This window comes from Cariama cristata, unplaced genomic scaffold (assembly GCF_000690535.1).
Source record: "Cariama cristata isolate BGI_N322 unplaced genomic scaffold, ASM69053v1 scaffold5206, whole genome shotgun sequence".
In the NCBI taxonomy this organism is placed as follows: domain Eukaryota; kingdom Metazoa; phylum Chordata; class Aves; order Cariamiformes; family Cariamidae; genus Cariama; species Cariama cristata.
Window position 1 is genome coordinate 27,216 of NW_009622574.1, and position 23,648 is coordinate 50,863.

At 44.2% G+C, this 23,648-nt stretch overlaps 1 protein-coding gene across 1 annotated transcript in view; it reads right to left on the bottom strand.

Annotated features, from left to right (window-relative positions):
• Positions 1-17,195: 17,195 nt before the first annotated feature.
• The window catches only part of COLQ (collagen-like tail subunit (single strand of homotrimer) of asymmetric acetylcholinesterase), a gene marked incomplete at its 5' end in the record, with an annotated part of 28,479 nt that continues 22,026 nt past the window's right edge, over positions 17,196-23,648 (bottom strand). Inside the window, 4 exons of the mRNA XM_009702375.1 lie at positions 17,196-17,265; positions 19,244-19,346; positions 21,627-21,747; positions 22,351-22,470. Coding sequence (XP_009700677.1) covers positions 17,196-17,265; positions 19,244-19,346; positions 21,627-21,747; positions 22,351-22,470 — 414 coding nt within the window. The remainder of the gene's footprint in view (positions 17,266-19,243; positions 19,347-21,626; positions 21,748-22,350; positions 22,471-23,648) is intronic.

Sequence of the window (23,648 nt, forward strand, 5' to 3'; positions counted from 1 at the left end):
AAGCTAAAATTCGTCACGGTGCCATTACACATTGGGCCAATTACAAACTTTAAAATCTGAAATGATGTAAAAGTGACTGGAAATGAAGAAAGTAAGATTTGCCCTTTTTCCCATTTTGCTGATACAGATAAAAAATGTGCTCCTTAACACTGCTGCTATTAAAAATAATAAAGAAGTCCTTTTAGCTAGTGATACAGTTAAGGACAAAATTCCTAGTTGTGTCGATGACTAGAAGGCTGCCTGTGAATTAGTGACTGACCGTTCAAGGCATAAGCAGGTCTGTCAGGACTGACCTAGGGCTTCACATGGCTTTGTGCAAAAAGTTCAGTTTAACTCATGTGCAGGAGGAGAAGACGACTGTTCTAATGAGGTACTTAGAATTAGTAAATCTTCATAAATGTAGGAGAAGTCAGTGTTGCCACACTCACAGGAGAAGTACTGGCTTTTGCTAGGCTAAGAACCGTGTTGTCAGTAAAATGAATGTACTGCAGGCCTGCTGCCCTCCATCACTCTGTGACCAGAGCCTCTCTGCACACCAAATACTTGATCCTTTCTAAAAAGCCTAGCATTGTGAGCTTGAAGAAAAGCATATGATGCTTGAAAAAAAGACCAAGCATCACCCTTGAAGTATAAAGGAAGATACCAGGATTCTAATGAGGCATTTAAACAGTGCAACTTCCTTGTTCCTGTCATCTTCTCTGAGTTGTGCCTATCTGTAGTTCCTACATACTCCAAGAGGAATCATAAGGATGCAGGGGTTTTAGTTTTTTGGATTTTCTTAATTTTAGTATACAATTATGTTTAGGTACAAAGTCAAAACTTTTGACCAAAGCTCTGTTCAATTATTTCGCTACTTGTGATGCTAAAAATGAAGCGGAGAGGCTTTGGGATTTGGCTGTCTGCTGCTTCTAAGCATGAATGCAAAGAAACCACCCCTGTAGTAGAACAGCCAACTCTCCACTCTACATGGGTTCCTTGAGGTTTTCAGCTGTTATGTTGGAAACTTTGCTGTAATAGTTTTTGGCTGAATGCTCTGGGAAGGTAATGGAGACCACGTTTCCACAAAATATCAGCTGGATATAGGGAGAGCAGGAAGAGATCCCTCTTCCCTAGAAATTAACTGTCAGATCATGATGAAAATGGACTTCCCTTTTTGCTCTAAGCTTTTCTAGTAGCAGGAAAGCATATTCAGCACTTAGAGTCTTGGAGGTATTTTGGGGTTTTCTGTTTGTTTTGTTTGTTTCTGTTTTGTTTTTTAACTAGCAGGAGAACTACTAGTTTGTTAGGAGTGCATCAAACCCAATGTTTGATGCAAAAAGTCAGGAGGCTTTATTTCGTAGGCAGAGAACTTAACAACTTCATTGGGCCATTAGCTTCAGCAATTACTAACTTCTGCCATTCCTCTTTCTTCTAACAAATAGAGAGTGGTTCACATTGCATATCCTCTAGTCAGCATGGCATCATCCCTCAGAGCAGACTTCCTCATCTTGCTCTTCTGTGTAAAGTTGGTCTTTCTGAACTCTGGAATTGGTGCTTGAGAAGGTTCTTGGGAGACCGTGGCTTCAGGAGACCCCTGTGTGCTTGTTGTTAAACGGGGGCCTTGTAGAGCAGGGATTGAGCAAGGTCTCCTTGCCTTCGAAACTTGTACTTCACCATGCACTGCTCTTGCAGGGCATTGAGCACTTCTAAGACTTACGAATGCTATCTTTCCAGTCAAACCACCACTGAGAAAGAAACCCACGCAGCATGTCGCAGAGCTGAACTCCAAGTTATACCTCTAAGGATGCAATAGACTGGATGACCAAGTGGAAGCAAATACACTGCTAGACAAGTCACTTTTTTCTTTTACTGTGATGTCAGTTTGGCAAGCAGAGAGGATTGCTTTTGATTTTAATAATTGTAGAGAACAAGCAACTAACTTTTAGCCTTCAGATTTAGAATTGGAGAGAAGGTCGGTGTTTTCTGTTTGATTTGTTTCGTTCACTGACTGGTTAGAGTTGTTTTTTTTTAAACGGCTGACATTTATGAACCATGGACCTGCATACTGATAGAGGTCCAAGGATAACAGCACTCTTGCTCTGCATACTTTACATGAACTGCTTTGGTTTCTTAAACTGCACTAGTCTAAAGTTTTGCATCCCTTTCCTTTAGAAATGCTTTCGGCTGTTTCCTTCAATGTATAACAGTTGCATTTTCTCAGGGATTTTACTTAGCCATTGCAAAACAAGAGTAATGACAGCCTTACCCTAGGGGAGTAAGGCTGCTTTTTGTGAAATTAGTATAGCTGAGCGTAGAACTCTGATACAGCATATGACACTGACAGTGTCTATCCAGTCCGCATCCTTGCTGAGACATGGTAAATCCCAAAGCAATCTGATAGAAGTGCTATCTAGTACTGAATAATGGTAGTCAGCATATTTGAGTAGAGATCGTACACACATCTTTGTAATATAGTGCCATTGGCATTAGAGCAGAGCTCTCAATTTCAGTCGAGTTCTGCTTAGCAATGGGAGGCTTTTATTTATTTTATTTATTTTGTTGGTATGTTTTTTTAGAACAAACTATGTTTTGGAGCCCCCTTTGCTATTTTAAAACACCATACTCAGTTACATATTGACGTTCTGTGACATTACAATTGTAGAATATGAACTGGATACTCAAGTGCTTTAGTGTAAACATCCCATCTTGCCACTGTTGTAATATGGATCTCCCTTTAACAGATGCACTTAAAGTTAAGGGCTGTATACCTTCGCTTACAAGCTTTTTGTAAAGCATCATCAGGATTTAGGTTACAGCAGTTTGCTTTAAAAATGTTTCATAGTTTGAAAAGTGTCACTTGGATGGCTGGCTGTATAAAAAGTATGCCCAAAATGTGCTCCAGTTGTTCGCAGCATGCTTTGGCAAAAGGGTGGGAACCAGTCTAGAAAAGAGTGTTGTGTATGTCCGTATGCTGGACCTTCTAACCCTTTCTTTTCATTATCACTTCAGCTTTTGTGAAAAACTTTAAGAAAACTTTCAGACACCAGAAATGATCATTAGCCTGTTCCTACCTGGCTATCCTTCCCTCTTCCCCCACTTGGTCCCCAACCCTTCCTTTCCTTCCATTGTCGTCTGCTTTGCTACCACAGCTGTTGCTGTCAAGTTGAAGCATCTCTCTAAGAGCACAAAGCAGGAAGTTTTGTAAGTGGTACAAATGTAAACTTTGAAAATCAGACCTGAATTCTTTGGCAGGCAACCAAGCATACAGTCAAATGGAGAATGTGCAGCTTTTTCTCTGAAATTTCTCCCTGGTTTAATGTATTTTGCCAGGAAAACCACACGACTTTGAACTTTTAATTTCGCTGATCAAATTTAAATTGGGACACTTCGGACTTGGCAGTTCTACCTCTTACGAGTGAAAGCACAGGGATTATTTTTTAATTGACTTATTTTTCTTCTCTTGCCTGCGCAGTACAGATAACAAAAGGAGAAGAGGGGTGGGAATAACTGAATTCATGCCTCTTTGCTACCTTCTTTAGCCCCTTGGTGAACAAACCCTGCGAACTACTGCGTGCTGCAAGCAATATAAAATCACGCTTGTGCAGGAGAGGTATCGTAGTGCACATACTGGCTCTGAGCAAGCCCAGGCGGGGCCTGATCCTGCTCACAGTTTACACAAGGATTTGCGCACTTGCTTTGAAATTAGAACGTAGGGATATGCTTCACCTAAACACACGTGTACTCTCCCACTGGCATGCAGTTCTTCAAAATGTGGTCTTTGACTATCATTTTTAATATCCCTTTCGTGGTATAGGATTTCTCCCCCCACATACTCCAGACGTGCTGGAGGTGGATTTTGTTTTTTAAATATGTGAAACGTCTTTGTTTTCACATCCTGGTTTCTGCTTAACACTAAGTTTGTTAACTTTATTTTGCATTGCTGCATTCAGGGGGTCCAAAACTTATTAATTCCTTTCCTTAAAGCTGTCTTGAAAGTTTGAGATTTATGTCTACTTGAAACTAAACAAGTAAATTGCATTCCAGAATACAGTGACTGAACTGAAAACCAAAGCATCTTGCTCTTGTGATTTCCTTTCCTATTTTCTTTTTTCAAGCCAGTTTTGGGCATACATTTTATCCATGTCAAGCCGAGCTTACTGCAAGCCTTACTTACACATACTAAAATACATTACATACATACCGAAAGATATTTAAAGATGAAGAGAAGGTATATTGCCTCCCACTTTAAATTTACTTAATTCTAAGGGCTTGTTCATGCCCCCAGAATCACCTCTTCCTGTGTAAGCATTACACAAATTGTGCTGTCATAAGCAGTTCAGTCCAAAATACTTTGAAGTTTCCAGTCTGCATCATCTCTGAAATCATACAGCATCTGTCTCTTCTTTTGGAGCATTGTTAAGACCTTTGTCAGACTTTTATATTACTTCATTATAATAAACTTATTTTAAATAAGCATGTTTTAAAATCTCACTTTCTCCTTGCATGGTTTTTGTTTCTTTTATTACAATAGAGGGCCTGAAGTGCTCTTCAGGACTGCATCTGCTCTAGATACTGTGCGAACAGTCGAAAACAGTATGTTTCTGGTTCACAGAAACTACCTGTATGTATCTTTGTATGAAGAATGTTAACACACATGGAGCCTGTTTAGATCATGAGAATAAAAGCTGTGTCTGGCACATGGTGGTGGGTCCTTGGCCAGTGTAAATATGTGAAGGCTGTAGTTATAAAAGCCAGCCTGGCAGCGTGAGAAGAATTTGTATTTTAAAATTGAATGTATTGTTTGTCCTTCTTTTGCCTGGATTTGAATCTCTTCTGTAGAGATTTCAAAGAGTTCAGAAACTCCAGTGTGGTCATCTTGAGATGCAGATGAAGACTAGTGCTCCTTAATTAATGTGGGTTTAACATCTCCTTTCCCCCCCCCGCCTTTTCTTTCTCTCTCTTGATATAAAGACACCATGGACCTGAGAGCAGATCCGTGATACCTGGTTGTCTCTCTAGCAAGGGCAAGTCCCTCTGTTAAATGGCAACATCCGGGTGGAGACTGTGAAGTGGCGGAGGCATTTTCTCAGCTGGAGAAGAGCAGGTGAGACTGAGCCCCTGCCTGTGCCTCACCAGCCCTGTGGCAGGGGGAGGATGCAGCTATCCTGTTGCAGGAACAGCAGCCCTGCTCAGCTAGAGCTGCCTCTCTTCTGTGGGATACAGGAGCCTCTGAACCCTTCTAACTGCAGCAGGTCCCAGAGCATCAGCTCTGCAGAGGCCAAGAGCTGCATTTGCTTCAGCGAGGGCTGAGCTCTGGCAGGAGCCCCAAGCTCAGCATCCCTCTCTCACCTGCTGGGGGCTGAGCTGGTGGACAGCTGGCACCTTGGTGAGGGACAGATAGTTTAGAAGGCCTTCAAGGGCAGAGATCGCATCCCTCTGTCACCACTCCAGGCTTCAGTGCATCTTCTCTCATCATGAGACCCTGGCAGTTCCAGCTAAATAAGAACAGTTGTGTCACTAATGCACTGTTGTGGCCCCGTTCCATGGGCCTGTGGAAACAACTTGGCATGTGGGTCAGCCTGGGTGCCCCTGGCACGAGCTGTCACTGCAGGTTGCTTTGGTGGCTCTCCTGAAGTGTCGTCTGTGCCACAACGAACCGCTGAGCCCAGTTCTCTATTGCCTGGCAGCTCCTCTGAAGCCGTGCTGTTGCCCATCACGGTTGGACCGGGCTGCTTTTGGAGCAGAGCTCTGTCGGCACTTCTACTGTTGGTGTCTATACTGTGTTATGGTGCACTAGACCACTGTAGGTCTTCATACCAAAATGAAGAGGATGTGTGCAGAGACAGACATTGAAAGCAATACAGAGTCTATCAAAACTTGACTCACGTGCAGCGTTACAATGAACTGTTTCCTTTTCTCATTTGAAATCACAAGGTGCTGTTCTAGCAGAAAAATGAGGTTTCAGCTTTACCTCCACATGTGCAATAAACAAATTGAACAAATGTCCACCAGAGAAGTAGCGACTTGTTGCTGCAGCCATGCAGACAACAACTTTCCACCAGCATTTTTGGACTAGAGGAGGAGGGATGCAATGGGGTCCATCACACATCGCAGTGTCCACAAACTTGCCCCATAACTGTCAGTACTTTGACAAAACCTACAAAGCTAATGCCTCAAAGCCCAGGTTCTAACGATGAGCTGCAATGTCGATTTGCCATCCGGTGTCCTATTTTACAGCTGAAACACATCCACGAGCAAAGGAGACCAGAACGTGGTGGCTGTGGCAAGGAGGTCTGCGGCTGTGCCGAAGGACAGCCTGCTAGCAAGAGTCGTTAGTCGCCTCTCTCAAATGCTCTGCTCTCCTAAATAGCCGAACACAGACCAGCAGTGCTGCGCAGATGTGTTCTAATAGACATCCCATGCACAAAAAGATACGTCACAGGCAAATGTCTCCTCTACAGCTTCCACGGGTTATAAAAAAGCAGATCTGTTGCTGTTACAGGATCCCAGATGAACTGCAGAAAGAGCCCCAGCTAAAGCTTTGACAGAGTTTGTGATGTTTGTTAGTAAAGGTCATGGGCTGGGAGAGTGGCTGCTAAATTCCTGTCCCCGCAGGAATAGATCCATGGTTCAAAATAAAAAATGGTGTGCTGGACGTGTGGGGTTCATAGGAACACAGGTGTTGCTGTTAAAACGGGAAGCTCAAAGAGGACACATTAAAGAGTCAGCCATGACCAACATACCCATAAACATTTTTTTCTTAGGGTTCTCCTATGTGGAAAAAGACTCTGTTTTCTGAATTTAAGGGGGGAAAGGCAATGCAAGCTCACAGCACCGGAGCTTTGACCAGTGCAACCAGGCAGAGTGAAACCTGTACTGGGTTGGTTTCTTTTTAGGCCAGCTGGCAACCCTGCTGTGCTGGGCGCAGCGTGGGGCTTGCGGGCAGGTTGGCTGTGCTGTAGGCAATACAAAGCTATCGAAATGCAGAATGTGGGACTGTAATTCAGTGCTACAGCCTGGACGGAGCACAGGTTTTGAACACCAGTTTAATGTGTTTATGCAAAGCTGTTCTCTGAATTGGAGCCACGAGGAGAAGTTTCCTTTATCATTTGGGGACTGGTAGAGTAAGTGTCGAGCACAAGTACTAGGACTGAGAAAAGGAAGGGCAGGAGATGCTGCAGGACGCCAGACACTTGCAGACATTGGTGCAACCAAACTAAGTGTTTGTCCATCTGGGAGATTTCATCCAAGATGTTACCGTGTATTTTTTCCTAATATTTCAATACATTGACCCAAATATATTTCTTAATTATAGCTATTTATTCCTCTCCTGTGTCTAACACAGATTTTAGATTTGTTTCTTGTGTGTTATCATTAAAAAAACGCATCAGCCTTAGAAAGGTTCCAGCTTCCCTTCCCTGCCCCGTGAGGGGAGGGCTCCCAGAGAAGCTGCAATGACGGCAGTGCAGAACTCAACCCCTGACTTTGGGAATTAGAGAAAAATGCTTTTCCAAGTCCCGTCATGTTCTTGCATTCCCCTAACCTTCACCTTTTACCAGCCCATATTACTTTGCTGGTATTCTGGCTTGCAAGGTCTGGTGAAATTTCTCCAGGATCTTTTGCTGTTTACCCACCGCTTTAGCAGGGCATCACCGTTAGTGCAGGAGTTTCGCCTGCAGCAGGAGGAGCTGAAATGGGTGATACTGGTGTCCTTCCAGAGCTGTCAGTCAAGCAATCACTAACATGCTGCTTCCCTGTCAGGGCCTCCAGCGGGTCCTGGTGCCAACCAGCAGCATTTGGCCACTTTCTAAGGGTGTACCTCACTGCTTTCAGCAAGATGCACTGGTGTGTGCCTCGTGCGAAGTCCTGCAGCAATGCCAAAGAGAAAACAGTTCACTGTTTTCTCAAAATCGAACAGGTCTGAGACTTCAAAATGCATTTTACATCAACTTATCTTTGTTCCAGCCAAACCAGGACAACCAGGGCTCCTGCTCCAGCTATGGCTTTCCGCCAAAATAATTTCCAATCAATTTAGCATCTGTTTCCAGCGTTGGTATCGCCAGCTCATCTGTAGTCTGCAGAGACCAGACGTGCCTCACATAGTTTCCTATAGGTCATAGTTTTCCACTCGCTTTCTCGCTTAGCAGCTGGTACCCAACCTCCTTCCTGCAAGCCAGAGGAAGCTGGGTGCCCTGCAGCCTGCGCAGCCGCTGCCATGTTGCCACGGCTCGCCTACCCCGCTTTCTCCCTGACGTGACATTTGAGCCGTGGTCTCAGGTATTCGACACTCACTCAGCCCAGTGCTCCACGTCCCACGCATCGAGCGGCAACCGGTTTTCACAGCACCAAGAAAAAAGCAGCTTCGCCCCACGGGCTGGATGCACCTGGGTGTGCGGCGAGGTGCTGCCAATGTCTCCGTGAAACCTGTGCCCGCACTGTGGTGGCTGGGAGAGCTTTTTTGCCCAAAACACGGTGGGAGACCCTTGTCAAGAGCAAGAGGCACCACTCTCCCACGCAGAGCTTCGTTCTGCTGCCCCGGCCCTTGTGTTGTGGCACGGCCAGTCCTGCCTCAGCAGAGGCATCGGCCAGGCACGGGGACCTTCTTGCAGGCGCTTGTCTGTAAGGAGTCATCCCCTTGTTGGGGACATGCTGAATGTCCCAGTCGTCATGTATCCTGCCAGGACATTTCACAATTTATTTTCTTCAAGCTGATTTATTAAATTCCACTTCCCCCCAAGTCTTTTAAGGCTGTGTATTCTCCTACCTTTAATTTACAGCACGCTGTCAGTGTATAAATAGCCACCGCTACTTTTACTCGCCTCGTACTTCATCAGTCACCTTGAGCTGGCTGCTCTCCCCGGGAGCTCAAACCAGCCCGTGGGTGGAAGCTGGGGAAAACCCCCAGACTATTTCCAAGAACTTGGACATGCTTCTTGTCAGCCAGCCCAAAAGCTTCATCATGTGGCACTTTGTTTTCTTATATCGGTCCTTTACTTGTGTGGAGAGTTCATACAGTCAGGCTGTGCTCCTTCTGAAATAGGACTCTCTTCTGTCAAAGCTCTTCCACTTTGTATAAAGTAATTAAATATTAATTTACATTTTCTTAAGCCTGTATCACCAGGCAATGTGAGCAGCCTGTGAGTATGTAGCTGTTACCAGTACAGGGAGAGGATTCATCTCTCCACATTTGTATTTTTTTGTCCACAGACCATCTCAAATGGAGCTCTGCTTTCAGTTATTGATACAGATGCTTAAAAACATATAAAAGCAGGCTATTCCTGTACAAATGTAAATTTTAAAAAGTAACTATTTGTTATTACCCTTTTTATTAAAACAGAAAGAAGCAAAGAAATAATCATCCCTCTGCTGAAGGAGTCCTGCCTTAAAGGACTTTTCTTGTGGGCTTCAGAGTTTGATGAAACCAAGAGAGGGTCTGGAGAACTGGTTTATATCCCTAAACAAACATCAGACAGATCTGACCATCTCTGTAAATCAGAGCTGTCAAGTGTGTGTCCCTCAGCCTCAGCGACAACCTTTTGTTGAGCCACAGGTGGTAAGGGCGCGGAGAGGAACCCCTTCCAGTCCCTAATCCTGATGCAATACATCTGCCATTGATACAGTGGAAATTAAGAAGTCTTCAAGCTTCACATACGGATGTGCTGACCAACCAGACCACCTTGCCGTGAAACCTGGGCATGGGCATTGCAGGCAAGGAGAGAAACCCAAGCCACCCGGCATACCCACCCAGTGCTGCGTGGCACTGCAGAAACCCCAGTGCTGAGACATCTTAATGGTCTTTTGGGTGGTTTTGCATTTCCAGGGAAGCGTTGCCTCTCCTTACCCTGCAGCTGGAGCCCCACCATCTTCAGGGCTGCAAAATACAGGGGCAGTACGGGTAAAGAGAGGATAGGTTTCCCTTTACAAATGGGCTGTCTAACAGGTACTTGACTGCGGAATGCAGGAGGAATAATCACGTTATTTGTATGTCCTTAGGGCTCGGTTCTTCCTTTCCTATACCCGGTACAAACTCTCTTATGGCAACCTGTTTGCCCCAAGGGCCAGTCACAGCAGTTCAATCATCCCTGCCATGTGGCTGCTCCCTGGCAAATCTACAGGACATTATTGCTCATCGAATAATGGGATAGTGTGGAGCTGAGAACAAATTTTTAACATCTTTAGATTAGCATAACAGCTGGGTCTCAGACAGCTTAAGGCAGAACCTGCTGACCCCAGGCAGCAACAGGTACAGCTCCCCAGCTTTATTTGGAAGCTGTAATCCTGCAGCAGTTCACACCAGATCTTGTCTTGCTCAAAAAGTCCTGGCACAGAGCGAGCCTCTCTGCCCTTCGCTGCACCTGCCAAGACCAGTGAGATGACCAGATTTACCCCACTGGTCCCACGCTTCTGCTTTGGGCTCACTGCTGGGTTTGACTACTAATCTCTGGTCAAATGACAGCGAAACAGTAACTCGTCACTATGACCACCAGATGGTTTATGATGGTTTATCTGAATGCACTGGAGCATCACAGCTGAAATCTGGCTTTTTATTGTGCTTCATGACCAGCCTCCCTGTAGGTTTTGGTCCATAATATACATTTCAACAGGACATTTCTGTACAGTTCAGTTGCCTGAACTGTTCCCTGTTTCTTACCTCCAATCAGTCATCCTCCCCTTTAAATCTGGTAATAACTCAAAACCTAAGCAGTCCTCAGTACGATCTTGCTTGGCACATCCCGTCCTCTGAGCAGCAGTGCCAGGTAGGTAAGATGACAAACCCTATGCAAAGGTACAAAAGAAATTATATTGCTGTAAAGTGTCAGGGTTGCCAGGTTCCCCTATATGTTTGTCCATCAAATAACCTCTGAGAGGAAGGTGTGGGAAGCACCAAACATAACCTGCCCCAAATGTCTGACCGGCTCAGCGCAGCCTTCCCCAGCTCCTGCATGGTGAGTTTCATGGGGAAACATGGCTGATGGAAATGAGGAACGCAGGGAGCAATGGGAGCTCTTCTCTTCCAAACAAAATTAATCACTAAAACATTTCTGGGCCCCTGCGATGGGGCTGGGGAACCATATGGGGTCCCCAAGCTATTCGCTCCTTGCTCCACCAAACAGGAGATGTTCTGCTTAAGAGGGCAAAGGAAAATAAGTCTTGCACACCTCATTTCCATGTCTTAACTAAGTCAGCACTCGGCAAATGGTGGGAAATGCCATTGGGTGCCTCTTCCTCCTGGGAGGGTGACGGTGAATGACTGTCATCCCCCCCCGCTCACCCCACGCAGGGGACGCTGAGGACCCTGAGAGGTCTCTGCCTCCTCTCCAACGCAAATCCTGAAAGCTTCCTCCCACGCCTGGCACAAGGGTGAATACAGACATCTTGCCACGGGCTTGAATTTAATGCTGATGTCAGTTTGTTCACTTGCTTAACGGTGATACTTTAGACTGGCTGAGAGAGGGCCATCACTTGCCAAGTTTCTAAATATACTAAAGGTGCTGCTGTGTGAGGAGGTAATGTTACCTCCTCTTCCTCCTGGCTGATTTATCATGCCGTTACCTCAGATTCCTGCTCTGTCGAGGCTCTGCATTTGTGTGGTCGCACACCAGCCAGGCAGGCTCCCAGCCGCACCTGCAAAACAGCTTGGGGACAGCTTTGTTCTTCCCTGTGTCCTGTGGGAGATGCCACCACTGGTAGCATTGGCCCTGGGGACAGCCCGACCGATGGCTTTTCCTGAAGAACGTAAGATGCTCCGATGCACGTGGGGCATGAGGACCCTTCCCGCCCTGAGCACAAGAGCCAGAGAGGCTCTGGCTCCCCGTGGTGCCCTGCTTGGCTTTGCCACAGGAGGCTTTGATGGATCCAGCTCCATGGTTCTCCTTCCTCCTCCTTTCGCTAAGAAAATGCTGAGCGGTACCCCGTGCGGGGAGGGCTACTTGTTCAGTAGTGGGTGGGAAGGCTGCAGCAAAATACGGCTGTTTAATCCCTATTCTGTCTCACTCGAGAAGATTGTGCATCCAGACTGGACCCTCCATCAGATGCACAGGAAACTGTCAGAGTGAATTAAAAGCCATAAAAGGCCTGGGCTATAACTCAGTGCTTTTTAAGTGCCAAGATTTTGTTGCGGGCGGAGGGAGGGAAGTAGCCACTAATGTAATTTCCAGCAGGAGTACACTCTTCTAATGTAATTTGGCCTGGCTACCCTTTTAAATGCAAGCTCTCCTTGGCTGGACTGGTTCAGGACAGTCCTCCTAAACGCCCCCGTAATTACCGATGCAATGAGAGCGTGTGCCCAAGCTTTGCTCTGGCCTCCTCAGACCTGGAGTGACACCGGCTTTCAGCAGAGAGGACCCCAGTTTGCAGCAAACAGCACGTTACTAGGCATGTAACTGAATGTGTTAATACAGAGGGTTTTTTTCAGTGACCATGTCCAATAAAGACAGAAAATGACTCATTTGCTTAGACTTTGTTCCTTTTTTCTCTTTGATTAAGATTTGGCTGTGCTCAGACAGTCTGCAAGTCGCATAGTCCCTTACCAGATCAGTAAGCATCGGTTACTCTGAACCGAATTCCTGATCCCAATTTTACATTCACTATTTGCCTGCTTTAATTTGGCTTTCTGCCAGGACCTTAGGGTGCACGTAGCAGAGTTCAATAGCCCACTACTTGGTGCTTTCCATGCAAGAGAATGGTTTCCAGGGAATGGGCACTTGCTTTGCAGTATCCATCTCCTTAGGCAAAAACTATCAGAGGAAGAACTTGAAAGTCTATCACAAACTGCTCTCTGTTGCCTCACCCTTTTTGTGAATTAAAAGTTGGTTTTCCACCAACTCCGTGAAGATCTTCTGGTGAAATTGCCTTGCCTGCCTTAGTATCATCAAAGAAGCACAGCACAGCACTGGTTTATTTTTCTTGGGTTTATTTTGGTCTTCTTTTTTTTAATACATGTCCTGATTGTATGTGGCAGCAGAGTGCCAGAGCTATTGAATTGTCCCCAAAAGCAGCTAACTGGGGACTTATTACCGTTATTACTCAAAAGCAGCCAGTGCTCAAGGACACTGCCTGTTCTGGGGGCCTCCCAGTTTAAGGATAACCACCAATCCCCTCTCCCCTTGTCCAAATCAGTGGGACTGAAATGGGAATTGCACCACGCAATCTTTAGAGACATTGAAGTTGGCTTCTCTAAGAAGCCATCCTTTAAGAAGGTGAACCATGGCCAAGGGGCTTTGCTGTGATGTTTGCATGGCTGCGACATGCAGAAGATGTTAGAAAAGGGTTGGCGTAAGCGGCTGAAAAAGAAGCCGATGAAACCCAGTGCCTGCAGAGCAGCGAGGCCGTTGCAGGGTTTTGGAGGGGCTACAAAGGAGGTGAACTTTGTTGCTGTTAAAGGAAACCATAAGAACAAAGGAAGGAGGAGATGAGCTGCATAGCCAGATTTATGGGCAAAGCTGGGGTTGGCAGCTACAATTTTGAATGATTTGAAGCGAGGAGAGACATGACGTAGGCGTTTGGGAAGCCAGAGAGGTGAGTGTCACAGAAGCTGAGCTTTTAGAAAGGACAGGCAGAAAATATACCGCCCCAAAGACTCGTTCATTCTCTGACTGTCAATACACTTCCATTTTTCCGGGGGACAGACAGCAGTGCCCTTCCCTGGGATGCCCTGTTGTAAACAAAAGCCTCAGGAGGACAGACTTGCTGGCTGCTACTGCAAGGCAGGAGCTGCCTCCCGAAGCCTGGGTGCTGGCTGCTGGGAGTGACCAAACCCTAGGTGTCAACATCGCTGTTCCCATCCTTTGTCACCATCCCTGGCGGTGTTTAAGAAAAGACTGGACGTGGCACTTAGTGCCATGGTGTAGCTGACATGGTAGTGTTAGGGCAAAGGTTGGACTCGATGATCCCAGAGGTCTCTTCCAACCAAATCGATTCTGTGATTCTGTGATCCTCCATCAGCACCCCACACCGTTGCTTTCTGGTTTTCAACCATCCACTCAGCCTCTGGTAGGAGTTACAAACCTGCCAGTACGTTATGAGGTAGCAGGAGGAGATAATCCCCCAAACCACAGCCCAAAGCCTTATTAAAATTAGTCCGTGTGACACCAATTACAACCCGAAATCAGTGAAAGTGGAGCCGTTCTGCGCATGGTGTGTTGCAGGGGTCAGTTTGGGGCTGAGGCAGCGACAAAACCAGGTATGGGGATGCACAGTCATGGAGAGAGGCAGCAGCTGTGGGAGAGGAGGCACCGTTTGGTTTTTTTCCCCTCCCCAGCATCTTAAACTAGATAATTATATTTAAGAACTGTGTTGTTAAACCCAAAATGAAATAAGTGAAAGTAGGGACATAGCAGAACTAAGGTAGCATGATTTATTGACATGAGCCGCTAATACACGCAGTAGGTAACTACATATATTTAATTATATATTAAGTGCAAGCTGGATTTTTTTAGTATACATTTAATACAGTGCATGGCGTAAGATCATACTGGTTTAGTATTTGTCTAGGGTTGCGTACTAATCATTAGAAAACTCTTCCACAAGCATTTGGTGCTACAAAAGGCCAAGGAACTGAAATACTCCAATTCACTTTTGAATCAGCGTTGGCACAATGTGTTAAGAAACTCAGAGAAGGAGGGGAGATAATTCACAGCAGACCAGGCACCGTCCAGCCGAAGAATCCCCAATTAATGATAAAGCAGGTATGTCAGAAGTAAGGAAGAAGGATTTATTTTGTGGCCTTTTAAATCTTATATACTTAACAGCTACCCAGATGTCTTTCTCATGCTTTATCATATGAGGGGAACAAGACAGTAACGGTAGTAAGACACTTGTTTCGTGTCTTTTTTTTTTCTTTATATCTTACATTGCTTTCTTTCTGTTAAGATGTTGAATTGTTTGTGCTGTATTAATAAAGTCCATTTAAAATCCAGGCTTTGCAAATGTTTTCTGACCAGACTGATACACCCCTTCCTCAACATGTGCAGCACAGTACGATTTTACCTACGCGATCACATCTCCTGTTCACATTTCCTACCCTCCGTGCGCTTAGCTTTGCAACTTCAACGTGCTTTGGAGGTAGGAGCTTTTAAAAATGACGGGACATAAAACTGAAGGTGAAAGGCCACTGGAATTACCAAATTTCTTGAAAACTCCAGCCTTTTGGGGAGTAGAGATGAACTCCTTGGATAAGGCAAGGCGTTCAGATGAAGTGTCTCCAAGCCCATGATGGTAACACCCAGCAGATGCTGCCAGAGGTTCAGCCGAAGGGCTGTCCCGCAGGACATGCTGCTGGGAGCGTGGCTGTACTCAGGAGCATCCCGCTGGGATACGCACTCCCGCCTGGTGATGCTGCTGGAACCTGCCGCTTACACAAGCACAGGGAATTAAAAGGTAGCTATGCTAGTGACCAGATTTCCAGAGCTTATGGCAAGTTCCTTGACCTTTTATTAAGACCTCTGTTTAAAAAAAAAATAAAAATAAAGAACAAGATGAAAAATTTTGATCTATTGAACTGGGTTACAAATGCTGGTGGCTTGGCTTCATAGCAACATGAATAGCCCAGGTGAGTTGTAGCCACAAAGAGTACACTAACTTTGGGTTGGATTTTTTAGTCTAATTGGTGATTTCCAGTATCACTTTGGACATGCAGAGTTAAAGTCTTCTGTACAGGTGGTAAAAGTTGTATACTTGTCTTGAGTGCTTTAATGCATTATCATTATAACGGAACATCCACCTTTATTTAACCTTTACAGAAGTACCAGTGTAAGTGCAGCTGTTGCAGTGCTGTCACTGGTACAGATAACTCACGCGTTTCAAACAGTCGTGTACAGCATTTATCGTGAAGCAGAAAAGAGTGGCTTGTCTGAGAGAATAACACCTTGATTTGAGGCTTTTAGTCCTGAATTCTGCATATCCTTTGTTTCATTTTCTTCTGATATAGACCCTTTCTCACATAACATTTAATATGCTCCCCATGTGAAATTTGCTCTTTAATGCCTGCTAATAAATAAGTATATAATTACCCTGACTCTTATCAGAGCTAACATAGTTGAACAAACTTTCCGAAAAACAAAAATACATGTACATTACACAGCATGAATGAACATCCATAAGCACTCTACTCCAAGATCTGATTTACAGCGATACAAAAGTGAGAACGTACACTGGGGGGTACCCCAGACACGATGGCGGAAACAGCGAGAGAGGTGGGGAGAGAGGACAGGGTACAACCAGCAATTGAATGATGATGGTCAGGTAGACAAGGGGATGAAAACGAAAAGACCTTCCAGTGTAGAAACCAGTGTGAAGGCAACGTGTACGTGGTCACGCTGTGGTTTCAGGCAGGTAACTGACGCTGTCCCAGCTCCTTTGGGGTCATGCAGAGCCCAGCCAGCTCGGCACAGAGGTGAAAAATACGGAAATACGTTCCTTCTTTATCTTCCCTCCTTGCCTGCTTTTCTCCCGGGAGACAGCTCCTTGGCTATTTCACAGTTTATTTGTCCAGTTTGGCCTTTGTGGTCTCTGTCACTGCTTGCGTTTCTGTGCATGCACACAGACACACAGAGCCAAATGTCTTAGCCTGAAGGTGAAGGTAACCAGCTTGTTTGGCCGATTTGCTGATCCTGAAAGCACTTACTGAAGGGCCTCTGCTCCTCCGACCCACAAAGTTGTATAGTTAACCTTAACGTTGCTGAAGTCATCGCTCATGTGGATACAACACTTGCAAAGTTCACATTGTAATAAAAGAGAACGTCTTTATAAACACCGCATCCAAGATATGCTTCGTGTTTATGCTGAGAAGGTTTAGCGACAAAAACCCTGAAGAGCTTACATGTAGGTTTAACAGTGCTAAGTCGAGGTAATTGTTACACTATATTCCTGGTTAGCGAAACTCAGTTTCCAGTAACTTAACCTTGCATTTGTGATGGAGAGCAAGTTGCTATCCACAGCCACACGGAAGTCTTACTGGCAAACACTGTTTGACATTTCTCTATTAAGACAGGATGCAGTGGTCCTATTTTTTTCCCAATATCTGACTTAAATTAAAAAAAAAAAAAAAAGAAAAACATCTCAAAATGGCCACCAGCAGCATGACGTCTCTTTGTTTGTTTTCACATAGAGGTGGGTGTTGGTTTGTGTTTTTTTTTTCTCCCAGTCCTTCTTGGATAGATGATCGTGTAGCACCTAGCACCCCGCTACATGTGGGATGCTACCCACCTCCGCTCCCCTCATGTGAAGTATCGACACTGTGTAGAGTCAATGTAGCAGTAAGAAGTGCATCGCAATTTTCCGTAAGACCTAAAAAAAAAAAAGATAGTATCTCAGTTTCAAAGTATGCTATAGTTCACATTATATGGTTTCTGGATGTAACTCTCTGTAGGAGTGAAGAACATCAGAAAATGTCATGTGCAGCCACATATTGGAACCAAAACAAGAAGGTAATTTCCACCAGTGCTCCACTGTGTTCCCTCTTGTCAGCAAAATAAGTCCAGGAGAAACTATGGGTGAAGACTTAATTCCCAGTAATGTCAATTAAAAAAAAAAAATCCCCACTGGCAGTGGGATTTGAGCGTTACACAGGGGTGAATGCCGGAGGCCTTGGCACTCACCCACGGGGACTGCGTAACAAAATACCTGAGGCTCCCAGTTAAGTGTGTTTCCAGTTACTTCCAATAGCTCCAGCAGGTGTGACTGTGTCTGTCCTTCAACTTACTTTTCATGTGCTTAAAACGATGATAATGACATATGCTCACCTTTGAAATAAAAAAAGGTAAATGGAAGGGTCCTTGCAAAATAAGGAAACACAGCAATTTTGTCTTTCTACTGACAAACTGAGCTGCAGAGACGGTACCTACAAAGACCTGACCAGAGATGTTAATAAAATAAGCATTTTGATGAGTTTTTATTGCTAGCATATGTCTCAGTGAATAACCCATCCATCAGATAATTGACAAGCTGTGGATTAAGCAGCTATTAAGCAGGTTCTTAAAACTACATCCTTGGATAACTCACATTCTCAGAAAACCAACATAAAATCTGAAGTGAAGGTGTGTGAAATATAAGGAGGGGTTTGGGGGCTGGAAAGAGTAGAAAATGGGAAAATCAGTTGTAGCAGAGCTCTTGGAGGAAAGGGTGCTTTGGGATGAAACTCCCATGGGAGTGCCATGCTCACATACTCATCCCATTTTATTCACAGCTTTTTCTTTAGTTCAGTAGATAATTTGCAGACTGCACACACAAAAATAGCTGCTCTTCACAACTTGATCATACACGGAAAGTGAAATTTATAAAAATTTCTCAGGCTTTTGTGGTGCTAGTTTTGGCACCAAACTTCAGACTCTTGGAAATGAACAGTTTTCACGGTAGAAAACAGCTCCACACTGTCTGAAGATGAGATCTCTGTAAAATGTTTCAGGCTGTCAGGTTTGCTGGTCTCGACTTTAGTAATCTCTTACACCAGGAGTGCTCCAACAATCGCAGTGGTAGGATTAGCAGTGCACTTGACTTACAAAGACATCCTGTGGTTTCTTATTCCTGTCAATTAGCACATTATTCTTCCATGAATGATGAGGGCTCTGCGCATAATTTAATTTGCAAATTAAATGTTTCCTGTTAGCCAGTAACAATACCTGACAGTTAAATAGAGGTACTGCTGTTGGAGGCAAAATGCTGACCAGAGGAGGCTGCTTAAACAAAGGCAGAGGAGGCAAGTCAACAATAAGCAGATGGTTTAAATGAAGGACATTGCTAAACAGATGCACGGCTTTGCATCTGCTGTTGAGTGAATTCGCTGGTCTTTGGAAAGGCTGATAGATGACCGGTTGATTCAGAAACAAAGATACCCCTGGAGTACCCATTAACGGTAAGGGCAACAGGAGGTCGGATGTAGTTTGTTTTGGTTTTCTTTTTTTTCCTTCAGAGTGATCATTTCCTTCTCGTGGTCTTTCCTACCCTTGGTATGTTATGGCTGAGCATTAATGCAATGATAATGTCACCAAATGAGGAAATCTTTGCAAACAAACACGTGTCTATGTGACCTTCATTCATTTTGTACAGAAAGAGGTGTATGCTTATTACTAAGAGATGAGATTTATCCCTTAAAGTCTACGATTTGCAGAAATAATCTGGTAAGAGTCTTTCTCCCACACTACCTGCCGTGGTCCCACTCGAACAAGGTTTAAGTGGATAATACTTTCCTGTTTTAAAGCTGGAAAACACAAAAAAGGAAAAAAAAAAAACCAAACCCCAAACCAAAGTGAAGACAGCTCATACATACCCAGGGAGATATGTTTTACATGTCAAATATCCAAAATCCTTCCCATCGCAGTCTTCAACCCCCTCATGTCTGTAGCCATCTCCGCAGTAAGCACGGCGGCATCCTAGTGAAAAATACAGAAAGAAATACTTTCAAGGCACTTCATATGTAAAAGAGGCAGGTGAGGTAAGTGGAGGTAGATTTTTAAGGGTAAAGTATAAAACAAGGCATTTTGGGGATGGCATCCTATAAGGACTTAGGAGGAGCAATATTCTTCACTACAAAGAATATGCTTTTGTTAGCCTAATTTCAATGACCAAGGGAAAGAATGGGTAACTACTAAAGATAATTACTACAGAAACACTAATTACAGCAGCATTTATTCTAATAATTACTATTACCATAAATAATTACTATCAAAACAAATTAAAGAAAGCATAAAATATAGTTAACATAAATGATTTGGGGAGGTCATAATCTCAAAAAATCACTCGGAGGTCATTAAGTGGTTTGAAAATCCCAGCCTAGATCTTTACCCAATATTACACAGTATCTATGTGTGTCTACTGCAAGCAAGTTCCCACATATGAACAGAATTATGCAGACCTATTGCCTGTCTATCAGAAAAAACCCAACTATGTAATGATTGTCAAAAAGATGTGTTTCCCACTGCTGACTCCTACTGACTTGAGTGTGAGTGGGCCTTGTGACATTTTTTCATGGTGACTGGCATGTAGGCTGCAGTAATTTGTTTGTTTGCTATTTTAGCAACTGCACTTTGCTTTTGATGTCTTCAACTTTTTGAGTATGACTTTATGACTTGAACAAATTCGTTTAGTTAAAATCCCTTTGACATCTTCTCAGAGACACTATTAAGCAATGGATTAAAAGGACACTCAAGAATAGGGAGTTTACATGAGTTAAAGTGATTTACTTACAAATAGAAATGATTAATTAATTGCACCATGGATCTGTTTGTTGGAAATTGATGTTTCTAAGAACAACAAGTCTATTTTACAATTAAATCCCCTTAATATTTTATTAACTTTTTTCTTTTAGTTCATTCACAAGAGCAGAATGATGACAATGTGCTCATTTCTAAGTAACTCAATGATTACTCTTCGGGTCACATCAGTGTCAGAAGTCTACGTACTGCAAGGCCTCGATTGACTTGAAGCTTTGCCCAATGTATAGCGCAAAGTAACACGATGTGCCTCCAGACACACAAGGTACAATTTTGCAGGCACTAGAACTAATGAACACTATTTTCCTGCGTGCTTGTTCCCCATGGTTGATTGCAAATTCAAATTGAATCATTTTCTCATGCTTGGAGCCTGGAGAGCTCATGCTCTCTCACTGGATTACTCCGCAGTCAGCCAAGCTTAGAGGGGCATTTATTTATGTGTCTCCCTATACCTGTTGCAACTGAATTGCCCTTGAAATCTCTTTCCTGTTGTCACTGAGAGATTGGGATTGGCTGGGATTCCTAAGTTATAAGGGGAAGGGTGGTGATGGACAGGTGGATGGACAAACTCACACAGAGCGTGGCTGCATACACCTCATTGTCAAAGTCAGGCTGAAAATGGAGAGCTATATAAATGAAAAAGAAAAATTGCATCTTTCAGTGTTGGCTGATAGCTGTTCTGAAATGTGAAGAAGCATTCCTTTGCTAGAACCAACAGAGTCCCAAACCTGCTGTGTGCCAGCTGTAGATGGTGCAGAGTGCTGTGCTCTGAGGAAGGAATCAAAAGGTAGAAGTGAAGGTTGCCACAGTTGCTTGTATGCTTATATGCTCTTTGCTCTCCACAACCAGCAAAACGAAAGGAAGCTCGACTAGACAGGAATCAAATGTTGTATAAACCTAATAGTGAAGGTCGTGGGCTGATACCTTCCCTATGCAAGTGAATAACAAAATCCAAAGCGGTTCTACTGGACCCAGGATTTAGCTTACTGTTAGAAACAGCCAGCTTCAGTGTCTATCCTAAGGGGTTTTGTGGTGCCCTGCAAAGGAACGCTACATCTTTTGGCCAGAAAGCCGGCAGTCCCCGGGGAAGGTGTGTATGTAAACCAGCTGCTGGATTTGGCCCCTGAAATACAGTGGTTTTGCTCTGACTGCGGACACCTCTGCTCCGTGAGGTACACGGTCCTCAATGAGGATGCATGAGAAGTACTTGGCACCACCTCGGTCTTGTGCTGGTGTGAGCCATCCACATGCATGAAGGACCTCAGCTTTTGCTCTATGGCCATTGGGCCTCCCTCTCCCCATGCCTGCACCCGATCCACAAACCACGCAAGCTCCCCTGAGTAGAACACTTGTGTAATTTACATGGCAGTGTACCCTGTGGAAACAACTAATGCGCCTTCCCTCGTAGAAAGAGGTTGCTCTTGATGCGCTGTAACTTACTTATACAGTCATCAGTCACAACCGCATTGCCATCGTCGCACTCTTCCCCATCCTGTACGATCCCATCTCCACAGGTACCGCCATCCCCAAAGCGGTAATCCACGGGATAGAAAGGGGTGAGCTGGCCAAACAAACACACGGCGGTTACTGAACCGGACCACGAGCAGTCTGGCTAGCAAGCAGAGGTGAAGGGCTGTGGGAGGCAGATCCCGCAAGTGGGTTTTCATATCCCGCCGTCTGGTGGTTCGCAGGGTTTGTACAGAATCTGATTCAGAGTCCAGTGGACACAAGAAGGATCCTGCTGCTGATTTCAGCAGGACTTAGCTCCTTGAAGCAATAAGGAAATACATGGTTTTGGTTTGCAGGGTTGCTGTTTTTCTGCAACTTTGTACCCTGGTGAGTTTTGCCTTGTTTTGTATTAAATAAAAAATGCTCTTTACTATCGTAATTCCCCAAACTGAGCCCCAGTTTGTTCACCAGTGGAGCCTGGTTCACAGGGAGGTTAGCACAACCTGCAACACTGATGAGTTAACGCCTCAGTAATTAAGGCGCATGTGAACAAAAACCACAGAATTATGTATGGTGGTGGCAGTGCTCAAAAATGAGCTTTTTCTCCATTTGCTTCATTGATTCTGTATGACACCTTAAGTACAGAAGTATGTTCTGTATTTAAAAATAGAAACATACACTCACGAGTTTTCTGAGACCACAGTCATATTTTCACCTGGACTGGGAGCCATCCAAAGGTATCCTTGAAATACAAAGACCTCTGATCTCTTCTAAAAGCTAAGGCATTTTCGGTGTTTAACCGCTCCAATTCTTCTTGATTATTCACCACAAAAATCTGGGGCACAGAAAAAGAGGTAATTGGTAACCCTCTCAAGAAGTGTTTTGGATTGTCATGAAATCTAGTTTTGCCAAATGACATATGTATCTGCAAAGAGGTAAATAACTACAGACAAAAATGGTTTGGTTGTTTTCAGAAACAGAATGGTGTGAGAACTTACACCCGTGGACTGCCAGCATAAAAGGCTCCTTTGCGACTGGTAAGAAGAGACGGGAGTTTCCAAAGGAGTACGGTCTTTCCTGAGCACCCAGCTATGGCTCCGATGGCCTCTACTGCAAAATGCACATCCACCGGTAATGCTCATGCAAATACTCATGCACGATCATTGCTGAGAAAAACTGTCAGATGCTCAAATGGTTAGATGCTGGAACAACTGTGAAATCCATAGGGGCGTAAGTGCTTTTTGTGGGTTTCTCTATAATTTGCTAGGCACACTCGTGGCTACAAAATAAATAATGCATGGCTTAATACAACCTTCATTTATCTTTTACTACTTTGTACTGTGTTTAGATTTAATTGGCATTGAAATGCATCTTTCTTTATATGCATATACTTTAGTCTAAAGCTGAGTCTTCAATTAAACAGACAAAAATTAGTTCAAAATGGGAAAATTAGGACGAGCTGCTCTCTTACCAATTTTTTTTAATGTCTCAGTCACTGAAATAGGCTCTAAGGGGCATTAGGAAATAATCTCTTCCTTCAGCAGCTTAATCAAATTAATTTTAGCAAGATTCAAACCATTTTTAAATTTAGAAAAAGCAAATGGAGTGCTTCTGAGCAAAATGGATTTAGGGCTGAGCCTGATTGCCTCCAGCACAAAGAGAATTGGCTCTTTTTAAAACAAATTACCCTGAAATTTTTACATAGCAGAATATTCCCATAGCCCTTGACAAAGGCCAATTTCATTAAAGAAGCATTGAATAAAAATGCCCTCAGCTTGAATGAAAGAAAGCAAAGAAATAGAAAGCCAGCAAAGAACTGATTCTATAATTGTGTCCAGGAGCTCAAGTCCCAGCCCCAGCGCTCTAATTTCTCTTGAAATCAATAGCAGATCTGTGCCCTCTGAAAATCTCTGTTACAGATAACGGCCTTTGAAATTGAAAAGGTTTAAAAACTGAAATGAATGTTAGTCAGTGACAGAAAAACAGGGCTTTGTTTCCTAGCCTCTCCGCTCC